This window comes from Brachyhypopomus gauderio, unplaced genomic scaffold, assembly GCF_052324685.1.
Source record: "Brachyhypopomus gauderio isolate BG-103 unplaced genomic scaffold, BGAUD_0.2 sc51, whole genome shotgun sequence".
NCBI classification, from domain to species: domain Eukaryota; kingdom Metazoa; phylum Chordata; class Actinopteri; order Gymnotiformes; family Hypopomidae; genus Brachyhypopomus; species Brachyhypopomus gauderio.
Genome location: NW_027506876.1, coordinates 1,764,667 through 1,785,120, shown reverse-complemented (window position 1 = coordinate 1,785,120; position 20,454 = coordinate 1,764,667). Strand labels below are relative to the sequence as shown.

Genomic DNA, 20,454 nt, shown 5'->3' with positions numbered 1-20,454 from the left:
GCGCAATGAACAAAGTCATGTTTGCAGGGTTAATACACCTTTACAAGGTTTACATACACCGCAAATGGCCCGCGGGCCGTATGTTGTGCATCCCTGCCTTGGGAGGACCAAGACTCAAAAGGGAACCCATCCTCCATTCTGAGATTCATTCCTGATGATGCCACAGCCATTCGTTGCTGACAGCCTGAGAGAGCAAGAATGGCTGTGCTGTCAGAGAGAGAGGCGTGGCATAGTCACACTGTCAATCACCGTGACCAATCATATGTGAGCTTGTGCATCAGAGGGGGTGGACAGTGCTGCATCTGAATATGTTACTCAACTCCCTGACAATGCGTGATCTGCAGCTAAAGGTGATTGGATGCCTGTGAGGAACCATGTGACATCCCTCTCATGGAGGGAAGGGCAGGTGAGTGTGATAGCACCATGTAAGCACTGCTAACCTCCCTCAGGAAAACAGGAGCCTGCCTCTGCCTGCTTTGATCCAACTGTGGGGTGATTATGTGAGGTTATAATCAGAAATGGCAGCCACAGTCTATGATATAGTCAACATGGAACTGAAGGAATTTTTCAGGGCCGTCCACAAAGAATTTGTTACATAGGGCAACCCCTCAGTAACGCACTTCATGTTTATGTAGCCCGGGTGGAAAATGCCATTGATCATGGGGTTCTAGCTGTTCAGTGAGTTATGGCGTCTGTCATTTCTATGACGACATATATCCAAAAGAAGTTTGTGAGTGGGGAATGGATAGTTTTGAGCCAGTGAGTGTAGAGTAGGGGTGGGGCTGAAGAGCATGAGGGGAAAAGACTGGTTTGGTTTTCTCCCGAGTGTTGTAGTGAGGTGTGGAAACTAAATAGCCTATCGAGTGAGATTCTGTGAGGGAGTTTTCAGACAGAGAACCTAGGTAGGGGAGGATATTCCCGGGCCTTAGGTTTTCCGCCAGGTAATTAGGCAGGTTAGTTCGGGCTGCCATTACGCCTGTGTATCGTCAGCTATATTGTGGCTAGCTACAGTCGAAGGCTAAGCTCACTGAGGTTGATTCACTCAGTTCCCATAGGTTAGCTTAAGGCTAATGCTAGAAGACAGACAACTCTACGTAGGTTGAGCAGTTCAGTTAACTGAAGTCACGGATACTGTGGGAGGACTTCGACAGTGTTGTTCGCGATATCCATTTGCAGGGAAAGACCAGCTAGTGACTGAGGTGACTGGCAAAGCTCCAGTTTCCACTGGCTCTGGTGACTCTCCGTCTGCACCGTTCCAACAAGTGCGACTGCAATGTGAGGAGGTTGCACGTGGAAATTGTTGCGTTGGGGAAAAGAGAATGAAAAAAGGGACAAAATGCTCTACAGAAGTAACTTTCACTTCAGTCATTGATCTTCAGAGTGAAGAGGCCATTTTACCTTCTAGTGACCACCACGCTCTCCAGCACCGACTCAGGTCTGCAACAGGGTGTGTGCGTGTGTGGGCCCTGTTTATTTCACGTTGTTAAGAATTTTACCTCAGAGTTCACTCTGATGAATTCCTAGAGAACTCATTGTGATTTTGTGTTTGTTACTGTATTATTAGTGTCCATTTATTATATTATGCCTATTGTGTTGTAAGCACCCGTTTCTGTGTTATTAGATGTAGTATCCGGTATTTGAATTAATTGACTAGTGTAAACATCTGCACCTAAGTATTCATTAATTAATTAACAGTAGACCTGGGGCCCTGTTTCTGGCAAGGGCGCTACATTTATGTTTATGTGTGTGTGTGTGTGTGTGCTGGGTCTGCTACTCACCAGCACATATCCAAAGCGGCTAAGCGTGTCCATGCTAACCTCGCTCCACTGGTCAGTGAAGAGAACGTCTTTCAGCCTCTTATTGATCATTGAGTTCACTTCCTGTAAGCTGACAGCAGAGGGTGTAGAGACAGTTAGGAGTGCAGCTCTGGGAAACAGACCAGGCCAGTAAACTAACAGAAAGTGCTGTGTGATCAATTAAAATGGTGTTTCACACCTCACTGCATGATACATTTCACTATGAAATAGTCAGTACATAGAAATTTCTACTTAGCTCTTGATTATTTGAACAGATGTTATCTAATGTAAAAGCTTTATCAGCAAGCATAAAGATATTGGATGACACTAAACTCAATTTAATTGGGCATGTGCCCTGGCAAAATGTTTCCATACCCCACTACACTCATTGGGGTACACATTCAGTATTAAAATGAACACAACATATCTAACTGAACACACTAACACATTATGTAACAGAGACATGAACATAGGCACAAGATAGCAGCTGAACCACAAACAAGCATTACCACAAGAAATACCCACAAAGTACTTATGATGACCAACAACACACAGGCAAAACTTTAATTCACAGACAAACCAATTACCCAATGAGACACACCTGAAAACTGTGACGAGAGGACGGAATACAAGAGTGGGACGTGAAACCAGACACAATAAAGAATTTCAAAATAAAAGTATTTTCTTCCATGGATCACCACTTTATCGTGGTGGAGAGATTTGTGCGCCTACATGATCCTAGGAGCTAGGATGTCAGGGGCTATGTCCCCAGTAGGGTCTCCCAAGGTAATTTGGTCCTAGGTGATAGGCCAGACAAAGAGTGATCCAAAAACACTATGAAATTCACGAATAGCAGGACACGGACTCCCTCACTCGCATCAGGGTTTCTGGGGCCTCACCCTGGAGCCAGGCCCGGGGGAGAGGCTCCTTGGCAAATGCCTAAAGGTTGGGTCCCTACCCATGGGGTCTGGCAGGGTATTGCCTGGAGATACATGGGTTCACTCTCCCATGGGACCAACACCTGTGGGAGAGGTAGTACTAGGGGTCAGGTGCATTGTGGAGCAGGTGGTGGCTGAAGGTGGGGGCCTTGGCGTACTGATCCTCGGTTACTGAAGCTGGTTCTTGGGACATGGAACGTAACCTCTCTGGTCGAGAAGGAGCCTGAGCTGGTGTGCAAGGCTGAGAGATACCAATTAGATATAGTTGGGCTCACCTCGACACACAGCTTGGGTTCTGGAACCAATCCTCTCGAAAAGGGCCGGACTTAATTTATTTACTTTACTGCCTGTGTGTTGGGGTTTTCCCCACTAGACAAAAGGGTTGCTTCCCTTCCCTTGGAGGGGATAATGGAAGGTACACCTTCTGGGGATTCCATTGTTCTGCTGGGGGACTTCCATGGTTACATGGGCAATGACAGTAGGACTGTAGGACTGGAAGTGTGTGACTGGGAAGAACGGCCTCTCTGATCTGAACCCGAGTGGTGTTCTGTTATTGGATTTCTGTGCTCGTCACAGTCTGTCCATAACACCATGTTTGAGAACAGACGTGTCCATAAGTGCACATGGCACCAGGACACCTTAGGTCGCAGTTTGATGATCAACTTTGTAGTCGTGGCATTGGACTTGCATCCGTGTGTCTAGGACACTTGGGTAAAGAGAGGAGCTGAGCTGTCAACTGATCACCATCTGGTGGTAAATTGGATCAGATGGCGGGTGAGGATGCCAGACAGACCTGGCAGATCCAAATGTATCGTGAGGGTTTGTTGGGAACATCTGGTTGAGGGACCTGTCAAAAAGAGGCAAAACTGTCGCAGAGGCAAAAACTCGGGTGTAGGAAGAGTTCTGTGAGGCCATGGAAAGTGACTTTTGATCGGCTCCAAGAAGATTCTGGAAAACCAACCAGTTCCTGACCAACACTGTATACAGTGAGGCTGGAAATCTGCTGACCTCAACTGGAGATGTCATTAGGCTGTGGAAGGAATAATTTCAGGATCTTCTCAATCCCACCTCATGCTTTCCATAGCAGAAGCAAAACTGGAGGACTCGGACAGGGGTTTGTCCATTACTCGGGCCAAGGTGACCATGGTAGTTGTGAAAATATCAATCAATCAATCAATCAAATTTTATTTATATAGCGCTTTTTACAACAGTTGTTGTCACAAAGCAGCTTTACAAGTGCCGAGTCCTAGCCCCCAGTGAGCAAGCCAAGGGCAACAGTGGCAAGGAAAAACTCCCTAGTTTTTGCATGAGGAAGAAACCTTGAGAGGAACCAAGACTCAGGGGGGGAGCCCATCCTCCTCTGGCCGAGACTTGGCGGCAAGGCTATAGAAGTGGATGAGATCCACCCTGAATTCCTTAAGGCTCTGGATGTTGTGGGACTGTCCTGGCTGACACTTCTTTGCAACATTGTGTATACATCGGGGGCCGTGCCTCTGGACTGGCAAACCCGGGGTGGTGGTTCCCCTTTTTAAGAAAGGAGACCGGAGGGTGTGCTCCAACTATCGGGGGATCACATTCCTCAGCCTCTCCAGTAAGGTCTATGCAGGGGTACTAGAGAAGAGAGTCCGGTCGATAGTTGAATCTCAGTTACAAGAGGAACAATGTAGGTTCTGTCCTGGTCGTGGAACACTGGACCAGCTTCTCACTTTTGCGAGGGTCCTAGAGGGTGCATGGGAATTCACTCAACCAGTCCACATGTGTTTTGTGGATTTGGAGAAAGCATTCGACTATGTCCCTCGGAAACTCCTCTGGGGGGTGCTCCATGGTGGCCTCAGGATTCTGCGTTTCCTTTTTGCAGATGATGTGGTCCTATTGGCATCATTGGACCAGGACCTACAGCTTTCACTGGATCAGCCGAGTACAAGACGGCCGGAATGAGAATCAGCACCTCTAAAACTGAGACCATGGTACTCAGTCAGGAAAGGGTGGACTGCCCTCTCTGGATCAAGAATGAATCCTTGAGTGGAGGAGTTCAAGTATCTTGTTCAAGGGTCTTGTTCACAAGTGAGGGAAGGATGGAATGAGAGATTGACAGGCGGATCGGTACAGTGGGCTGCAGATTTGCGGATGTTGTACCAGACCATTGTGGTGAAGAGAGAGCTGAGCCAAAAAGCAAAGCTCTCAATTTCCTGGTCAGTTTACGTTCCGACTCTTACCTATGGTCACAAATTTCTGTGTAGTGACTGAAAGAACGAGATCGCGAATACATAAGGGTGAAATTAGTTTTCTCCACAGGGTTTCCAGGCTCTCCCTTAGAGATAAGGTGAGGAGTACGGTCAGACTCAGAGTAGAGAGGAGCCAGTTGAGGTGGTTCGGGCATCTAATCCAGATGCCACCTGGGCACCTCCCCGGTGAGGTGCTCCAGGCATGTCCAACAGGGAAGTGACTGTCCTGGGAATGCCTCAGTATCCCCCCAGAAGAGCTAGAAGAGGTGGCTGGGGAGAGGGAAACCTGGGCCTCTTTGCTTTGGCTACTACCCCCATGACCCGGACCTCGGATTAGTGGACGACAATGAACTGATGGATGGAAAATAAAAGTACATAAATAGGAAAAGCAAGAAATACATCAAAACAAGAGGGGTTGCCATGGTGACTGTGACAGAACCCACTCCTCAATGCACGTCTCTCAAAGTGCAAAACAAAAACTAGAAAAGGAAACGGAGCAGGAAGAAGACAAGGCAATGTCTAGTCATTTTGTAACAAACTGGTAAGGCAGACTAGAAACAAGTGCAGGAGATCTTGATATATGGATTTAATATAAGTATACACAAAGACACTACAAACAGAAAAACCTCTAACACATCAGACCCACTCACTACTGAAAGTAATAACACAACTGGACACACCAACACATTAAGTAACATATATGAACATATGCACAAGATAGCAGCTGAACCACAAACAAGCATTACCACAAGAAATACCCACAAAGTACTTACAATGACCAACAACACAACTGGCAAAACACAGCAATAACCCAACGAGACACACCTGAAAACCATGACGAGGGGGTGGAATACAAGGGTGAAACCAGACACAATAAGTAATTTCAAAATAAAAGTACACAAAGAGGAAAACCTAGAAAGAAATCAAAACAAGAGGGGTTGCCGTGGGGACCGTGACAGTAAAGGTGAATTCACTATATGTACATTTCCCATAATGAACCAGTATTCTTCCAGCTCTTGAGCAGCTTTTAAGTCTAACTACTTATAACCATTTAACTGTAACAAACTGGGAGAGTGGGCTGGACACAAGTGCGGACTGAACAAAGATTTAATAACAAAATGAATACATTAATACAGAGCACACAGAACATACACTAAGGGGCTATTCCACGAAGCGAGCTTATGAAAGCGGTGCTTATTAGAGTGAGCCTTGCTTAAGTTAGCTTAAGTTAGTTAACAGTTCACTTCCATCTAGTTCCATTCCACTAACGAAATCCAGACGCAACCTGTTCCCGCTAAGTCAAGCCAGGCTTTTGTAATTGGCGATCATGCGTGTGCACACAATATTTAAACAGCCTCATTAATCGATATTCGAAAAGGCAAGAAAATGTCGAAAGAGCTGAAGGAACGAGCAGCTTTTTTGCTTCTTCTGCTGAACATGAGCTACTTATACGTCTGTATGAGGAATATAAATATAATATTATGAAGAAAGGCAACACGTCCTGTATTTATAAAGCCAGATAAGCTGTCTGGCAAAATATTGCAGACAGACTAAATGCGTGAGCATATAATTTAATCCATTCATTGGCATTTTAAAAGTGTTATAGTAAATTAATTATGTTAATTAATAATCTCCTGATTTAGAAGTAACATGAGCGGGGTGAAGAGAACGTGGCAGCAGGTCAAGGTGAAATATAAAAATATACTCCAGAATGGTAAGTACAGTTGATTAGTCTAATGTGCAGGAAAAGGTAAAACACTATATTAAATAACTGTATAAAATATTTTAGCAACCAGAATTTGAATTTCGTGGCAGACTGTTGCCTTACTAAGATGTTCTGCATCCCCAACGCTGTACAGAAATGCACCACTGGCAAAGAAGCGCAAAGCTTTTTAATACTCAGGTACAAAGAATTACATTTTTTGTCATATAGAGTATATGCTAATGTATGTTTGTTGACAATAACTGCGATTATACACTGTATTCCATTTTGCACTGACCTGAATTTGTTAAGATTAAACCAATACATTGAAATGTGCAGAAACCTCACTGATTAACAATGAATATGTACTCTGAAGATCGAAATATAAATTGCATTTGGAATAGTGGTGGGCCATTAACCCATATATATATATATATATATATATATATATATATATATATATATATATATATATATATATATATATATATATATATAACCAAAATCACAGCTACTATTAAAAGGGAATACAAATGAACAGAGAGTACATACAGGTTAATATTACAGACTGAGAAGAACAAGATATCAAATAACATCCAAGCAAGGATGTTACAATACAATAACAGACAACACAAGAGACTAAACACAAGACTTAAATACACTGACCAAACAAGGGACTCAACAATACACACCAGAAAGCAATAACGAGGGGCGGAGAACAAGGCAGGGGGGTGAAGACAGACACAACTAGGAATTTCAAAATAAAAGACACACAGAGAACAAACCAGAAGACATGACTGACAGGAGGGAGACGGGACCATGTTACATTAACATATCAAAACCACAGATTAAACCACTCAAGCAAATCTTTATGTTGGGCTCATTAGTTTTGTTAGCAAAAGAGCACTGCTAACTAAATAACACAAGCTTGTAAACAGTCATACTAGCTGGATAACAAGCTTGTAAACAAGCTTGTTATCCAGCTAGTATGAATAAAGGACACAAAAAAGTTCACATAATTCATAGTGTGAATTCACGTACAGTGAAGAAAATACATATTTGAAGTATTTGGTCTTCAAATACTTATTTGCAGCAGAAACACACAAATAAATTATTAAAAAATCATAAATTGTGATTTCTAGATTTGTTTTTTAGATTATGTCTCTCACAGTGGACATGCACCTAAGATGAACATGTCAGACCCTCCATGATTTATAAGTGGGAGAACTTGCAACGTCACAGGGTGTTCAAATACTTTCCTCACAGTAATTCACATGTGACTATTATTAAAATAAACATTTTGCACAAATGTTCACTTCTTCTCATGAGAGAAGCGAGAAAGACAAACAGTGAGGGAAATGTACACAGTCTGGCACCTTCGGCCCACTACAAAACACAGGGGTTAGCCAAGTAATCCAGGTAATCTAATCCCCCATCACAAACTCATTCACAATGGGACAATTAAGCACATCTAGTGTCTGTATGAACAGTCAAAGAGGTTCCATATATATTTCATTTATTGTGAGTTTTGACTTGTATGACATTTTCCTCAGATTTTTCCCCCCAAAATGAACAAGCATGGTGCAGCAGAGAGACCATCTTACCCTATAATGTACATGTCCGTGTTCCCGTCGCCTACATTTAGTCCCAACAGTGAAGAGATGTCATCTGGAGGCATGGCTGACCCCACATTCCATGTGATTATGTGCACTCTGTCAGCAAACAAAACACTGCTGAAAACCAAAGTCTCCAGATGCAAACAGTTCTGCTACAATGACATGGCAGAGGACCAGTGGAATAGTTTCTGTGTAATAGTGTGTGTATGTGGCATGGCAGAGGACCAGTGGAATAGTTTCTGTGTAATAGTGTGTGTATGTGTGTCTGCTCTCCCTTCAGTAAATCCTGTTAAAATGAGTAAGTTTCTCTTTTTATGGTCTGTAGTTTTGCCTCTTTTTTTCTTCTGCATGTTCTCTATTACCACAATCATTAATCAATGGTTAAAGAAGCTTGTACATCCTGAAAGACTCATTTGGAGAGCAGGAAAGGCATGCAGAGAGACGTGCAAATGAGAGAGGAAGAGAGTCGATAAATATCTCTTATTAGCAACAGCCTTAATGGCTCCTCTGAGACGTGTCTTCATTAAAACGAGACAGCTGTTCTAAAGCTAAGATTGGGAAGTTGTCTTAATGGATGTTTAATAAAGGAAATACTTTCAAAGAAATACTGAAGTTTTAAGTTACCCATTTTGTTCTGTATGTAAAGCAACTAGAATTGCTCAGAGTATTTCTAGTAATGTTCTAAAATTAAAAAATGTTAAATGTGCCATATTTGTCAATTTACACCCCAATCGAAATTTGTCCTCCGCATTTTACCCACACACACACACACACACACACACACTAGTGATTACTAGGGGGCTGTGGTGCACACGTGCCCAGATCGGTGGGCAGCCCTAGCCCAGCGCCCGGGGAGCAGTTGGGGTTAGGTGCCTTGCTCAAGGGCACCTCAATCATGGCCTCAGGCCTGGGAATCGAACCCATGACCCTCCTGTCACAAGACCAGTTCCCTACCACAGGACCATGACTGTTCAGATGTTCAAGAATGAACATCTGAAATGAATATCTAGAATGAACATTTCTAGAACATTTCTAGAATGATGACCAATTAGTTTCAGCACATATTATCTTTCTCAGCCATGTCCCAGCAAGAATGAAGGTGTCACATTGTCTGGTCGCACAAACTACAGCCCCCATAATGCACAGTGACAATTGCTATGTTCCTTATCTCCACAGCCACCTGCAACTCATTCCCACACCTGCTTACATATACTTACCCTTGCCCTCAGCCCTTGCGAAGTATTGCTAACACATTCTTGAAAAGCCTAATGAGCATTATTTCTGATGGTTCTGATGGTTTCCCTCCCTCATGATGTCTTTTTGGAACTTTTTGTACTGTTGCCTGGCTTCTGTCTGTGTTTCTGATTACCTGGATTTGTACAGGTTCTGACTTCGACATTGGATCATGCAAAATCCCTTGCTCTCTGGCTCTGAAATTGCCCGTTATCGTCACTGTTCCTGCCAATAAAATATTCTATTGTATCGTCTGTGTTCGTCTGCCTCACTACATGTACTCCTCACAGAAGGGAGCCTAACTAGATCTCTTCTGGTTTTCTTCATGGCTCCATGGCTCAATTCCCCCCAAAATAAAAGCTCCTCATCTCAGAAATGTTCAACAGCCAACATTTATATACACATTCTAACAGACTTAAGATTCAACCAGGATATTTAGGTCAGCTTTAATGGAGTTTTTGCTGCTAAAAACAGGCTCAATTCTTTAGATGCCAGCCATATGTGTTTGCAATATTTGTTAATGTTTTGGTAACTGTTTAAACCTGACAACTTTACAAAAAATAGTTTTGACAACACATTGTTAAAACTGTTTTGAGGTAGATGTTAGAATTCTGTTTGACATTACCTGAAATCCTCCCCAACATGAGGCTCAGTGTCGGCTGTTCCGGCCACGGAGAGCGCTCTCAGAGGATGAGCGTTTGGATCTGCAGAAGGAGGTCTGTATGACGGAGCCTGCGGCATTGAGGCCGCTCTCGCCGAGATGTGACTTCTCAGCCCAGACGAGTGTCCGGATGCTACTCGGGGGTCGTCAGCGTAGGTCTGAGCTACTGCACCTGAGGTGTGAACGGGCCGGCTCGGAGATCTTGAAGCCGGGGAACTGGGTTTCTCCTGTCTCTTTGTAGGAGATTCCTGGAGCTTGGTCTCCGATACATCAATGGATCCTTCCAACCGAGGGGTCCTCTGAGGCCTCCTAGGGCGCGCTGAAGCTGGTCCAGGAAGGCTCGGGCCAGGGGTGGGGACAGAGCTCTGTGGTGCAGGAAGAGCTGTAGGGTTCTCTGTAGTTGCTACAGACAACGAGGGAATATCAGGCTTCATCTTGCTTTCCTGCTCCATTTTGATCTGCTGTAAAGTAACACATCCAGACAATAAGTTTTTGTTTTTAAGAGGCACTTATAAACATCTTTTTGAGATTGCTTTCATGAATTTGTCATTTTAATTTGTTACTTAATTTTATATCTATTTTACTTGAATGTTTTACGTTTTTATATGGTTTCTTGTCTTATTGTAAAGTGTCCTTGAGTATCCTGAAAGGTGCTTATAAATAAAAATGTATTATTATTATTATTATTATTATTATTATTATTATTATTAATAATAAAGCAATAATGTTAGCCCTGTATATCAAATGTAAATCTAATGTGCACACTACAGCAGTGCAACATGTTTTAATGTTTAATGCACCATCTGTTCATCACGTTTAGCACAGCTGTTCACAAAAATGACTATTCCCTCAAGGTGATGAATATCTAAATCTTCAGGAAGTACTTCTGTTCCTCCCACATGATCTTTATTTAGTTCCATACCCCTGGAGTTAGAGTTCTTTAAGGAGTCTTAGTGAATGACAGGACAATTGCAGGTCTCTTGACTGCTATCTGCTCGAGCCTCGTGTTTGTCCTGCTGCTCTGAGTGTATCAACACTGGTTTGCTAGACTACATTTTGCTAACTGTATTCAAAGAGGACACAATGTCACTAAGTATTTTGAATAGGCAAAATATGATGTAAATGTGCATGTATCAGTGTGTCACCTTGCTAACCTTATCTACTTATCAAGACTAAGATTAAGGCCACACACAGAAAAGTAATAATGGTTTGCTTCAGCAGTTGGCATAAGTTAGATTTCAGCTTATGTAAGTGTGAAAACAATCAGTAGTTTATCTTCTAAGGTAGTCTATCTTCCTCTAAGGCTGTTTAGCTTAAAACTGCCCTATGAAGAAATGTTCTTGACCATGAAATCGTAAGCAAAACAAAGTGAAATGAACAATGGAAACTCAAACACACAACAGTGTGGGACCATTTAAAAAGGACAACGAGATTCCCGATTTGATTCTAATGCTTATCTTCACAAAACTGTTCAGCTCTCTTCTTCCTTTTAGTGTGTTATTAGTCACCACAACTGGGTGGATGAGAGGAGGTCCATCTATCAGCCTGGATAAGCCATGCTTGGTTCTCTGATGTAGGAGATAGGACATGTGCTAGCAGCAGCTGAAACACACACGTTTCTGTGGTACTTTGGTTTTAATTTAGCCTTTGGTGGGTGTGCTGTTCCTTCCTGAACAGTACAATATACAATATCGTGCTTATAGACTAAGTGGAATGGATGTCAAAGTTGAAGTCGAATGGATGTCTGTATCTTAAAGAAGACACACTGTAATCTTTGTTACGTGCATGTACCATGACCGTGTTTTACAGGTGCAGCCTGTGGGTGGAGCCTCACCTTTGTAAACGGATGCCACCAGAGGGCAAGAGTGAAGGCATGAAAGAGAGACTACAGAGGAAGTTCAGATTAGGGCCATGCTGCTCATAAAATGAGAGAGAGAGAGCGTGCTCCCACATATCCCCATGTAGGCCTTACTTGTCTAGACAAGGGGTGGAGACCGTCCTCTGTTTTATTAGACTGGGTTTAGAGAGTTAGTTCTTGTTTATAACACAGTAAAGTAACTAAAAAGACCCAGAGATCAGTAATATATTTTGACGTACCTCAGTACATCTAACAAACTGGATCACTTCTCTTATCACTACCATGCAAGACGTCCATCAGTTAACCATCATGGACTCTTACAAAAAACTTTCCAGAACTTTCTTGTCATTAAATATTACAGAAGATCCACAAAATAGTCTTTATTTACATTAACTATTATTATAATTAAATAAGTATAAAAAATAATTTTAAGTTAAATTTATCTCATGGTGGCATGTACTGAAAACATTTGATAAATATTGAAGTTGCAGTTATTACTTTATGTGAGAAACTGTCTTCACATTTGTATTACATCACTGAAAATCAGTCTGATACTAAAACACACCCTGTATTAATCTTGCAAACCAGACAAGCCTGCTGTCCACAGAGATAAGGATGGTAGCAAATTATCCTAAACAATGCCAACTCGCATCTTGGCATCTACGTGAGGCTAAATTTAGCTCCTATTATCGTGTGGACGCCTCCCATGCCTGAAGTTGGGTTCAGAATGTGAATACCAGCATAAGCTGTCCAACACCGTCCCGAATAGAGCATACAGTCTAGCACAACATTTGACATCACAGCACAAAAGCACCATTGACAAGAAATATTTATTCTACATTGCAAAACACTCATTTAGATAAACAGACTTATCAAATACCAAATATATTGGTGCTAAGCAACAATGGCTCTCTGTAAAGTTTTTCAGAATGAGTGCTCAGGTTTCCAGTGGTTTCCATCTTGACACTGCCTTTGCCTCTGAAGTAGCCTTTCTCATTTTTCTACTGACTGGATGAACACTACAGTCACAGCAATGTGGGAGAGCAGAGATGTGGACATCAAACAAGTCAAACATTTTGCGAAATAAGTATTTGATCATTCCTTGGAAAGAAAGGAATGTGGTGAACAACTGCTCAGATTGCCTTTTGATTTTCAGCTGCCAGATTTGGTCTAACATTCTGCACTGGCAGTTTGCAGTGGACGAAATGATTCAGCTCTCAGTAACTTTAGATGGGGACAAAATGAAGAACTACAGATGAAACTCGCTTCCAGAGATAACAGTCTAACTCTGGATCAGCCCTAGATCAACGTCAACATTCCACCTATAATGCTCTACATTAACAACCCAAAACAAATACCAGTAACAGAGTCTGATGCCCAATTATGTTTTGTCAACATTGTCTTTAAAAAGGAACTCTAAAGCTTTATCCAGACTGTTTGATCATGGATTCAGGACGAAATACAGAAAGACAGGCAGCAGCAGATTCAATTCTAGACAAGACGTTTCAGCTCCTCTCTGAAACCAAATCTTGACCACTGCACATACAACACTAGCCACCAGGCATCATGGGTCTCCAGGAACAAATCAACTCCTGTCCAATCAACAATCAACACAGCAAGAGATCAACTGATCCCTGTTCTATATGAGTATTGTTAGAACTCAAGGACTCTGCCCAAACTGATATGGTTTCTGCCATTCTTTTCATTCTTTTAGACAGTGCTGTCCAAGGAAATGCAATGCATTGGAATGCTGGACTGTGATGATATCTCACGGTAACATATGACATGTGTTTTTGTTTGGGTCTTCTCTATGTATGAATATATATGTATATGTACATATATATATGTGTGTGTGTGTGTGTGTGTGTGTGTGTGTGTGTGTGTGTGTGTGTGTGTGTGTGTGTGTGTGTGTGTGTGTGTGTGTGTGCAAATTACAATACAGTACATACATAGAGCATTTATGAACGTGAAGACAAACACATGACACATTCGAAGACCAACAACGAAGGACAAAACGTGAAGGTTGAAATACACAATTAACAAGGGGAAAATGAGAGACGTGTGAAAGAGCAAAGAGAGGGTGAGCTCACAAGGGGGAGTGGTAACAACAACAATATTGACAGACACGCAACCACAACACACACACAGCGGACCTCGTCGTTGTTACCACTCCCCCTTGTTAGCTCACCTTCTCTTAGCTGCTTCACCTGTCCTTCTGCTCTGCTGGACTCACTAAGGCACTTAACTGGTTTCTGCAGTTAATGGCCTCATCCCACGAGCCAAATGTCCATCCTTAACTCAAATGTCCACCCATACCTCAAATGTCCATCCCTAACTCAAATGTCCACCCATACCTCAAATGTCCATCCCTAACTCAAATGTCCACCCATACCTCAAATGTCCATCCCTAACTCAAATGTCCACCCATACCTCAAATGTCCTTCCCTAACTCAAATGTCCATCCCTAACTCAAATGTCCACCCGTAACTCAAATGTCCATCCCTAACTCAAATGTCCACCCATACCTCAAATGTCCACCCATACCTCAAATGTCCATCCCTAACTCAAATGTCCACCCATACCTCAAATGTCCACCCCTAACTCAAATGTCCACCCCTAACTCAAATGTCCACCCCTAACTCAAATGTCCATCCCTAGCTCATCCTCCGGACTGAAAACCTCCCCATGTATCCATAGTTATCGGCTCCTCGCTGGGAGCCAGTTCTGTCCTCACGTCTGTGCTCCTGCTCTGACAGGCTGTCACGCTACTGCATTAACAAGCAGACACGCTGCCTCAAGGCTTCCAAATACCAGTATGGACAAAGTGTGCCTGCCTGCCAAAGATCCGTCATCTCCCCTCCAGAAAGCCTCTTGTTATAGCAGACCTTTGAAGATCACCAACCTTGTTAGCCAAGCGCCTTATAAATTGCTGTTCCCATCTCATTATCACATTTGACCTAGTTTCCATATCCCCCTCCAGGACTACACCACCCCCACCCCCAAAGGATGGCATCTCCTGTGTGCTGGGTTTTGTGCTGGATATAAAGGCCACATCCACTACTTATGCACCAGGCAGCCATGTATCTAGGACTCCTACCCAGGGAGGATGTGCAGTGGCTGGAGTTCACACTCATCCTAATAGTCTATATTATCTAAAGACATTAAGAACCTGATAATGACATACTTCATATTCCACGTATCATCCTTTATAACGCAAAAGGAGTTATAAAGTTATAAAAATCCTGAGAATCTCAGGATTCAGTACTCTCAGCACATGATTAGGTTAACTTTTGATTACTCAGGATTCAGTACTCTCAGCACATGATTACGTTAACTTCTGATTACTCAGGATTCAGTACTCTCAGCACATGATTACGTTAACTTCTGATTACTCAGGATTCAGTACTCTCAGTATATGATTACGTTAACTTCTGATTACTCAGGATTCAGTACTCTCTGCACATGATTACGGTAACTTCTGATTACTCAGGATTCAGTACTCTCTGCACATGATTACGGTAACTTCTGATTACTCAGGATTCAGTACGCTCAGCACATGATTACGTTAACTTCTGATTACTCAGGATTCAGTACTCTCAGCACATGATTACGTTAACTTCTGATTACTCAGGATTCAGTACTCTCTGCACATGATTACGTTAACTTCTGATTACTCAGAGAACATTTGGTAACTGTTCTTCAGTGGTTTGACTCTGTTAAACCTCATTATTCAAGAAGCCCTTCCTCACAAACACACCCACAGACTCACATAGACCCACAGACACAAACACACCCACAGACACACCCACAGACACAAACACACCCACAAACACACCCACAGACACACCCAGACACACATACACCCACAGACACAAACACACCCACAGACACAAACACACCCACAGACACACATACACCCACAGACACAAACACACCCACAGACACAAACACACCCACAGACACACCCACAGACACAAACACACCCACAGACACACCCACAGACTCACATACACCCACAGACTCACATACACCCACAAACACAAACACACCCGCAGACACACACACACCCACAGACACACATACACCGAAAGCTCACTCTGCTCCAACAAAACACATTTTTGTCACCCCAAAACACAAACATACATAAAGTTTTCTGCCAATAGGTCATAGGTCAGTGATCTTCTTTTGAGTTTTTGACTGCTCAAGTCATTCTCTCTGAAAGGCCTGTGCACTGCTGCCTGTGATGGTACGTAGCCTCACTCACAATGTCTACTGTCAGGCACAGAGTTGACTGCATCTACTCACTGTGTGTGACCTGAAAGCACAGAGGACAGAAGACTAAAGTGGACAAATGCCCAGGAAGGTAAGAGGAACAAACACACCCATACTGGGCTATGATGCAACTAACAACTCAGCTCCACTTTAAAACTAAACAGTAACATGCCTTTGTTCTAAAGACACCTAAAATATTTTTGATGTTTTCTTCTGAGTTTTATATTATTTCACTTATTTATGTCACGTCTAGCTCCGCCCTCCTCCGCCCCGTCTTGTGTCATTCACCCTAACCCCGCCTTGTTTCTCCATCTCCATAGTTTCCTTCTGTCTGCCACGCCCCTGTCCTCAGTGTTCCCACCTGTGTCTCGTTTCACTTCCCTGTTTCAGTGTATTTAATCCCCTCTGTTTTATCCCTCTGTGTTGGTCATTGTGTGTGTAAGTCAATCCTCTGCCCTGCCCTGTTCCCTTTTGTTAAAAGTTTTCTGAGTTTTCCTTGTCCTTGGTTTGTGCTGTTTGTGGGTGTTTAAATAGTACTTATGTGGGTTTGTTTGGTTGTTACCTCTGGTCTTTTCCTACGATCCCCATGGTTGTAATGTTTCTTTACTGTCTTTGTTTAATTCCCGTCGTTGCAGTTCTGTTAGTCCCTCCCTTCTCCATTACCTTCTGTTTGTACTTAGTCTCTATTGTACTCATAGTTCCACTGTTTAGTGGTTGTCATCTATTATTTAGCTTTTACTTGTGGTTATGCGTATGTCTCTTAGTGTATCAGTGGTTCTGTTATGTTTTGGTGTTTGCCTGTTCACTTCGTTTACTTTATTTAAATTCTCCGTTGTCGATAGTTTCTCTCACTTGGTTTGGTATTACGTAGTGTTCTGTTTCACCCATTTATTAAAATATAGAAAAACCTGCATTTGCATCAAGCCTGCCCATGCACTTCGTAACAATTTAGTAGATGCAATTCAATAATTCAATATATTATAAAAATTGTATTGCACTGTAATTTTTTTAATTAAATTGAACTAAATTAGATTTCAGTAAATTTTATTTTGTTGGCACAAGCTAGTTCATACCATACAAATTTATCAGTCTCTCACCCACTACAGCACCACTGCTGACTAGATTTGACCATTCTCAAAAACTTCACACTTCATGCTGACTTCCTGGAGAAGGGCTATATACAGAAGACCACAGTGTTTGAAGAGCTATAAACAGAACACCACAGTGTTTGAAACAAATTCATGTTTCAAATAAAGTGGATGAAGAGTATTGAGCTCTCCAAAACCATGAAGATAAACAATACGGTGGCCACAGTGAGCCATAAGTGGCTACAGTACGGTGGCCACAGTAAGCCATAAGTGGCTACAGTACGGTGGCCACAGTAAGTCATAAGTGGCTACAGTACGGTGGCCACAGTAAGCCATAAGTGGCTACAGTACGGCATGTGCATCACTGCTGTGGAGTTCAGTTATAACAATCATAACAATTCGTTATTGTCAGCTACTAACCACAGTTATTATCCATTATTACTACTTTGTATCAATAAACCACAAAGATGTCAGTAGACACACCTACACTGCAATGGTAACCTAAATAAATAACATTTCTAGAGTCAGTTCACTAATATTTTAACCACATTACCATCATCATATTCTTAGAAATGAGGACAGTATTTGCTTATTTGTATTCATAATAGTAATAGATTTCCATACACTGATCATAAAGAGTGATAAAGAGACCTGAATGGCATATTAAAAAGACATTAGGAAAAGTTCAGTTTGATTTAACAACAATGACAAAGGACAAGCGGATATGAGTGAACATGCCAATTAAAAAGAATTAAATCTCCTTGACCCTTGAACACAGAGCTACAAGAATCCTCATATATCCCAAATATTATACACATCAGTATGTTGATAAAACTTTATATCAAAGATGTGGATTATGATTATTTATATTGTATTTTAAAAATCATCTCAAACATTATACTTCTTGCTATTCTTGCATAATAATATTGCACACTAATTCCATACAAGTTCACACACACACACACACACACACACACACACATGCACACACACACACACACACACACACACACACACATACACACACACACACACACTGATAAACACACAAAGGCACGCACACACACACACACACACACACACACACACACACACACACACACACACACACACACACCCCCCCCCCACACACACACACACACACACAGAGGCATTCTGCAAGATGACCTTCAGGTGTTTTAATTTGTCCTTTATTTGTAGAGCCAAACTAGGACAATATTACATTTTTGAGCTTAGACACAAGCTGGTTTATTTTCTGTTCAGTGGATTCCAATAATGGGAGGTAATACATTCTAAGAATTGAATGCCTACATTTAGTTGGCTAATGTCCTTGGATACAGCTAAGGAAACAGGACTTATGTAAATGTTTAACTGCCTTGCTCAAGTTCTGCAAAAGCAGCTTCTGTGAGCAGCGTTTCCTGCTGTTACACTGTAGAGTGTGATACACTATGCTGTAGCTGTACACACTCTAGCTGTGTGGCCATATACAATGTCTAACTCAGTCCAAAACACTGTGGTAGCAGCACAGAATATCTGGTTCCCTGTAACAAGAACATCAATTCACCCCAAATCCTCTGGATGTAGTGCACATGGCATATTTAAAATGGCACTAAAAACTAAGGACAGTTATCGTTTTATCATGTATAGCCTTAATATACATTTGACTACAGGTGTAATGGTGTAATAAATAAATAAATATAATTATATGAAAAAATATACATAACAGCCACATGTTTTATATGCTAACGTGCCATTTTGTGTCAATTTTTGTAATTTCTACTGTGTCATTTTTGAGAGATTGCTCAATTGAGTGACAATTGTAATCGAGTATGTTTCTTACCGATTTCCGCGGTCAAGACGTTACGACAACAACCGATGGATGAGTGCAAAAAATACCCTCGTAGCTGGAAAGCCTTGGGATTGGATCAAGAATATTCCTAATGAATAACGTTAAAAGTGCCTGTTCATTCTGTCACCACAGTGTCTGTCAAACGTGAACGCTGAGAATGAAGCAGTAAATATTCTATATTCTCATGACGTTTTTCTCGACTAGCGTCTCTTCTTGTGTTTTATACAGGCGATGTGTGTCGTACCTGTGAACAAGCACAAATCCGCTCCGTGGCTCGGCAGTCAAGCGACAGATGCATTAAAAACGCATTGTCATCAGATACTGAACCACCAGCCCTCGCAGAAAACCGTCAGATGTGTCGGTAACGGTCCAACACCGCGGTGTGTGGGGATGAACACTGTCCTTCAAACCCTCGGACACGCCAGCGTCAGGATGAAGGACGCTTCCGCAGTTCTTCACACACCAGAGCCGCAGGAACCGCTCCTCCACGGAGCTCCGTATTCCTCAGAGATGATAGACGTAAGACTCACATGGTGAGACCCATCGTACGACGCCGTTCACCCCCGCCACATGCAGCCCCTTTAACTCCCTAAAGTGAATCCAACCCACGTTTACTTTAGTTTTGTGTCGATAAAGGATAATGATGGAAACAAAAAATGTTGCGCACGACTTTACATGGAAAGCGGAAGTACTGTCTGATTATTTTAGTTGTATACTCATCGAAGGAGCATAAGCTCATACGTTTTATTTCTACATTTTATATAGCCTACATATAAAGCGACATGTAACCTATAGACCAATTCCAGGAACCGCGTTCCCTCTACAGTACTGCAGTGCTGGGACATCCACACTTACGCAGTGAACACAGACTGGTCCCGTAAACGGTACTAAGTTTGAGCTAGTGTCAACAAAATGGGCATGCAATTCATGGCAAACCACCCGCAAGGAAACGCAACCCCTCTTTATTCTGACTACAGTGATGTGACAGCCATAACATTTATGCATAGTACACAGACTATAGTCCCAAGTATATACTACAAAGTTTAATCTGACCTGGATTTAATTAAATATTGAGGCTCTAAAGAGTGCACACAGTGCACTTGAAATGTACGATTTATATTGCAGTCACCTGTAAAATTTGCATTTACAGATTTATAAAGATGTATTCCAGGAAATACAGTTCTGTTTACAACTCTGGTGGTATACATTAACATTC

General features: G+C 42.2%; 1 protein-coding gene across 5 annotated transcripts in view; it reads right to left on the bottom strand.

Annotated features, from left to right (window-relative positions):
- Window positions 1-20,097, bottom strand: part of inpp5jb (inositol polyphosphate-5-phosphatase Jb) — a 45,645-nt gene extending 25,548 nt beyond the window's left edge. Inside the window, exons 1-6 of one of the 5 annotated variants that reach the window (XM_076987131.1) lie at window positions 19,483-20,097; window positions 19,230-19,302; window positions 12,006-12,056; window positions 10,136-10,632; window positions 8,266-8,373; window positions 1,779-1,887 (exon numbers count right to left, since the gene is read on the bottom strand). In XM_076987131.1, the coding sequence (XP_076843246.1) occupies window positions 1,779-1,887; window positions 8,266-8,373; window positions 10,136-10,623 (705 nt within the window). In that variant the 5' untranslated portion in view covers window positions 10,624-10,632; window positions 12,006-12,056; window positions 19,230-19,302; window positions 19,483-20,097. The remainder of the gene's footprint in view (window positions 1-1,778; window positions 1,888-8,265; window positions 8,374-10,135; window positions 10,633-12,005; window positions 12,057-19,229; window positions 19,303-19,482) is intronic. The other 4 variants (XM_076987132.1, XM_076987130.1, XM_076987128.1 and 1 more) reach the window with 4 other exon arrangements.
- Between the last annotated feature and the right edge of the window lie 357 nt (window positions 20,098-20,454).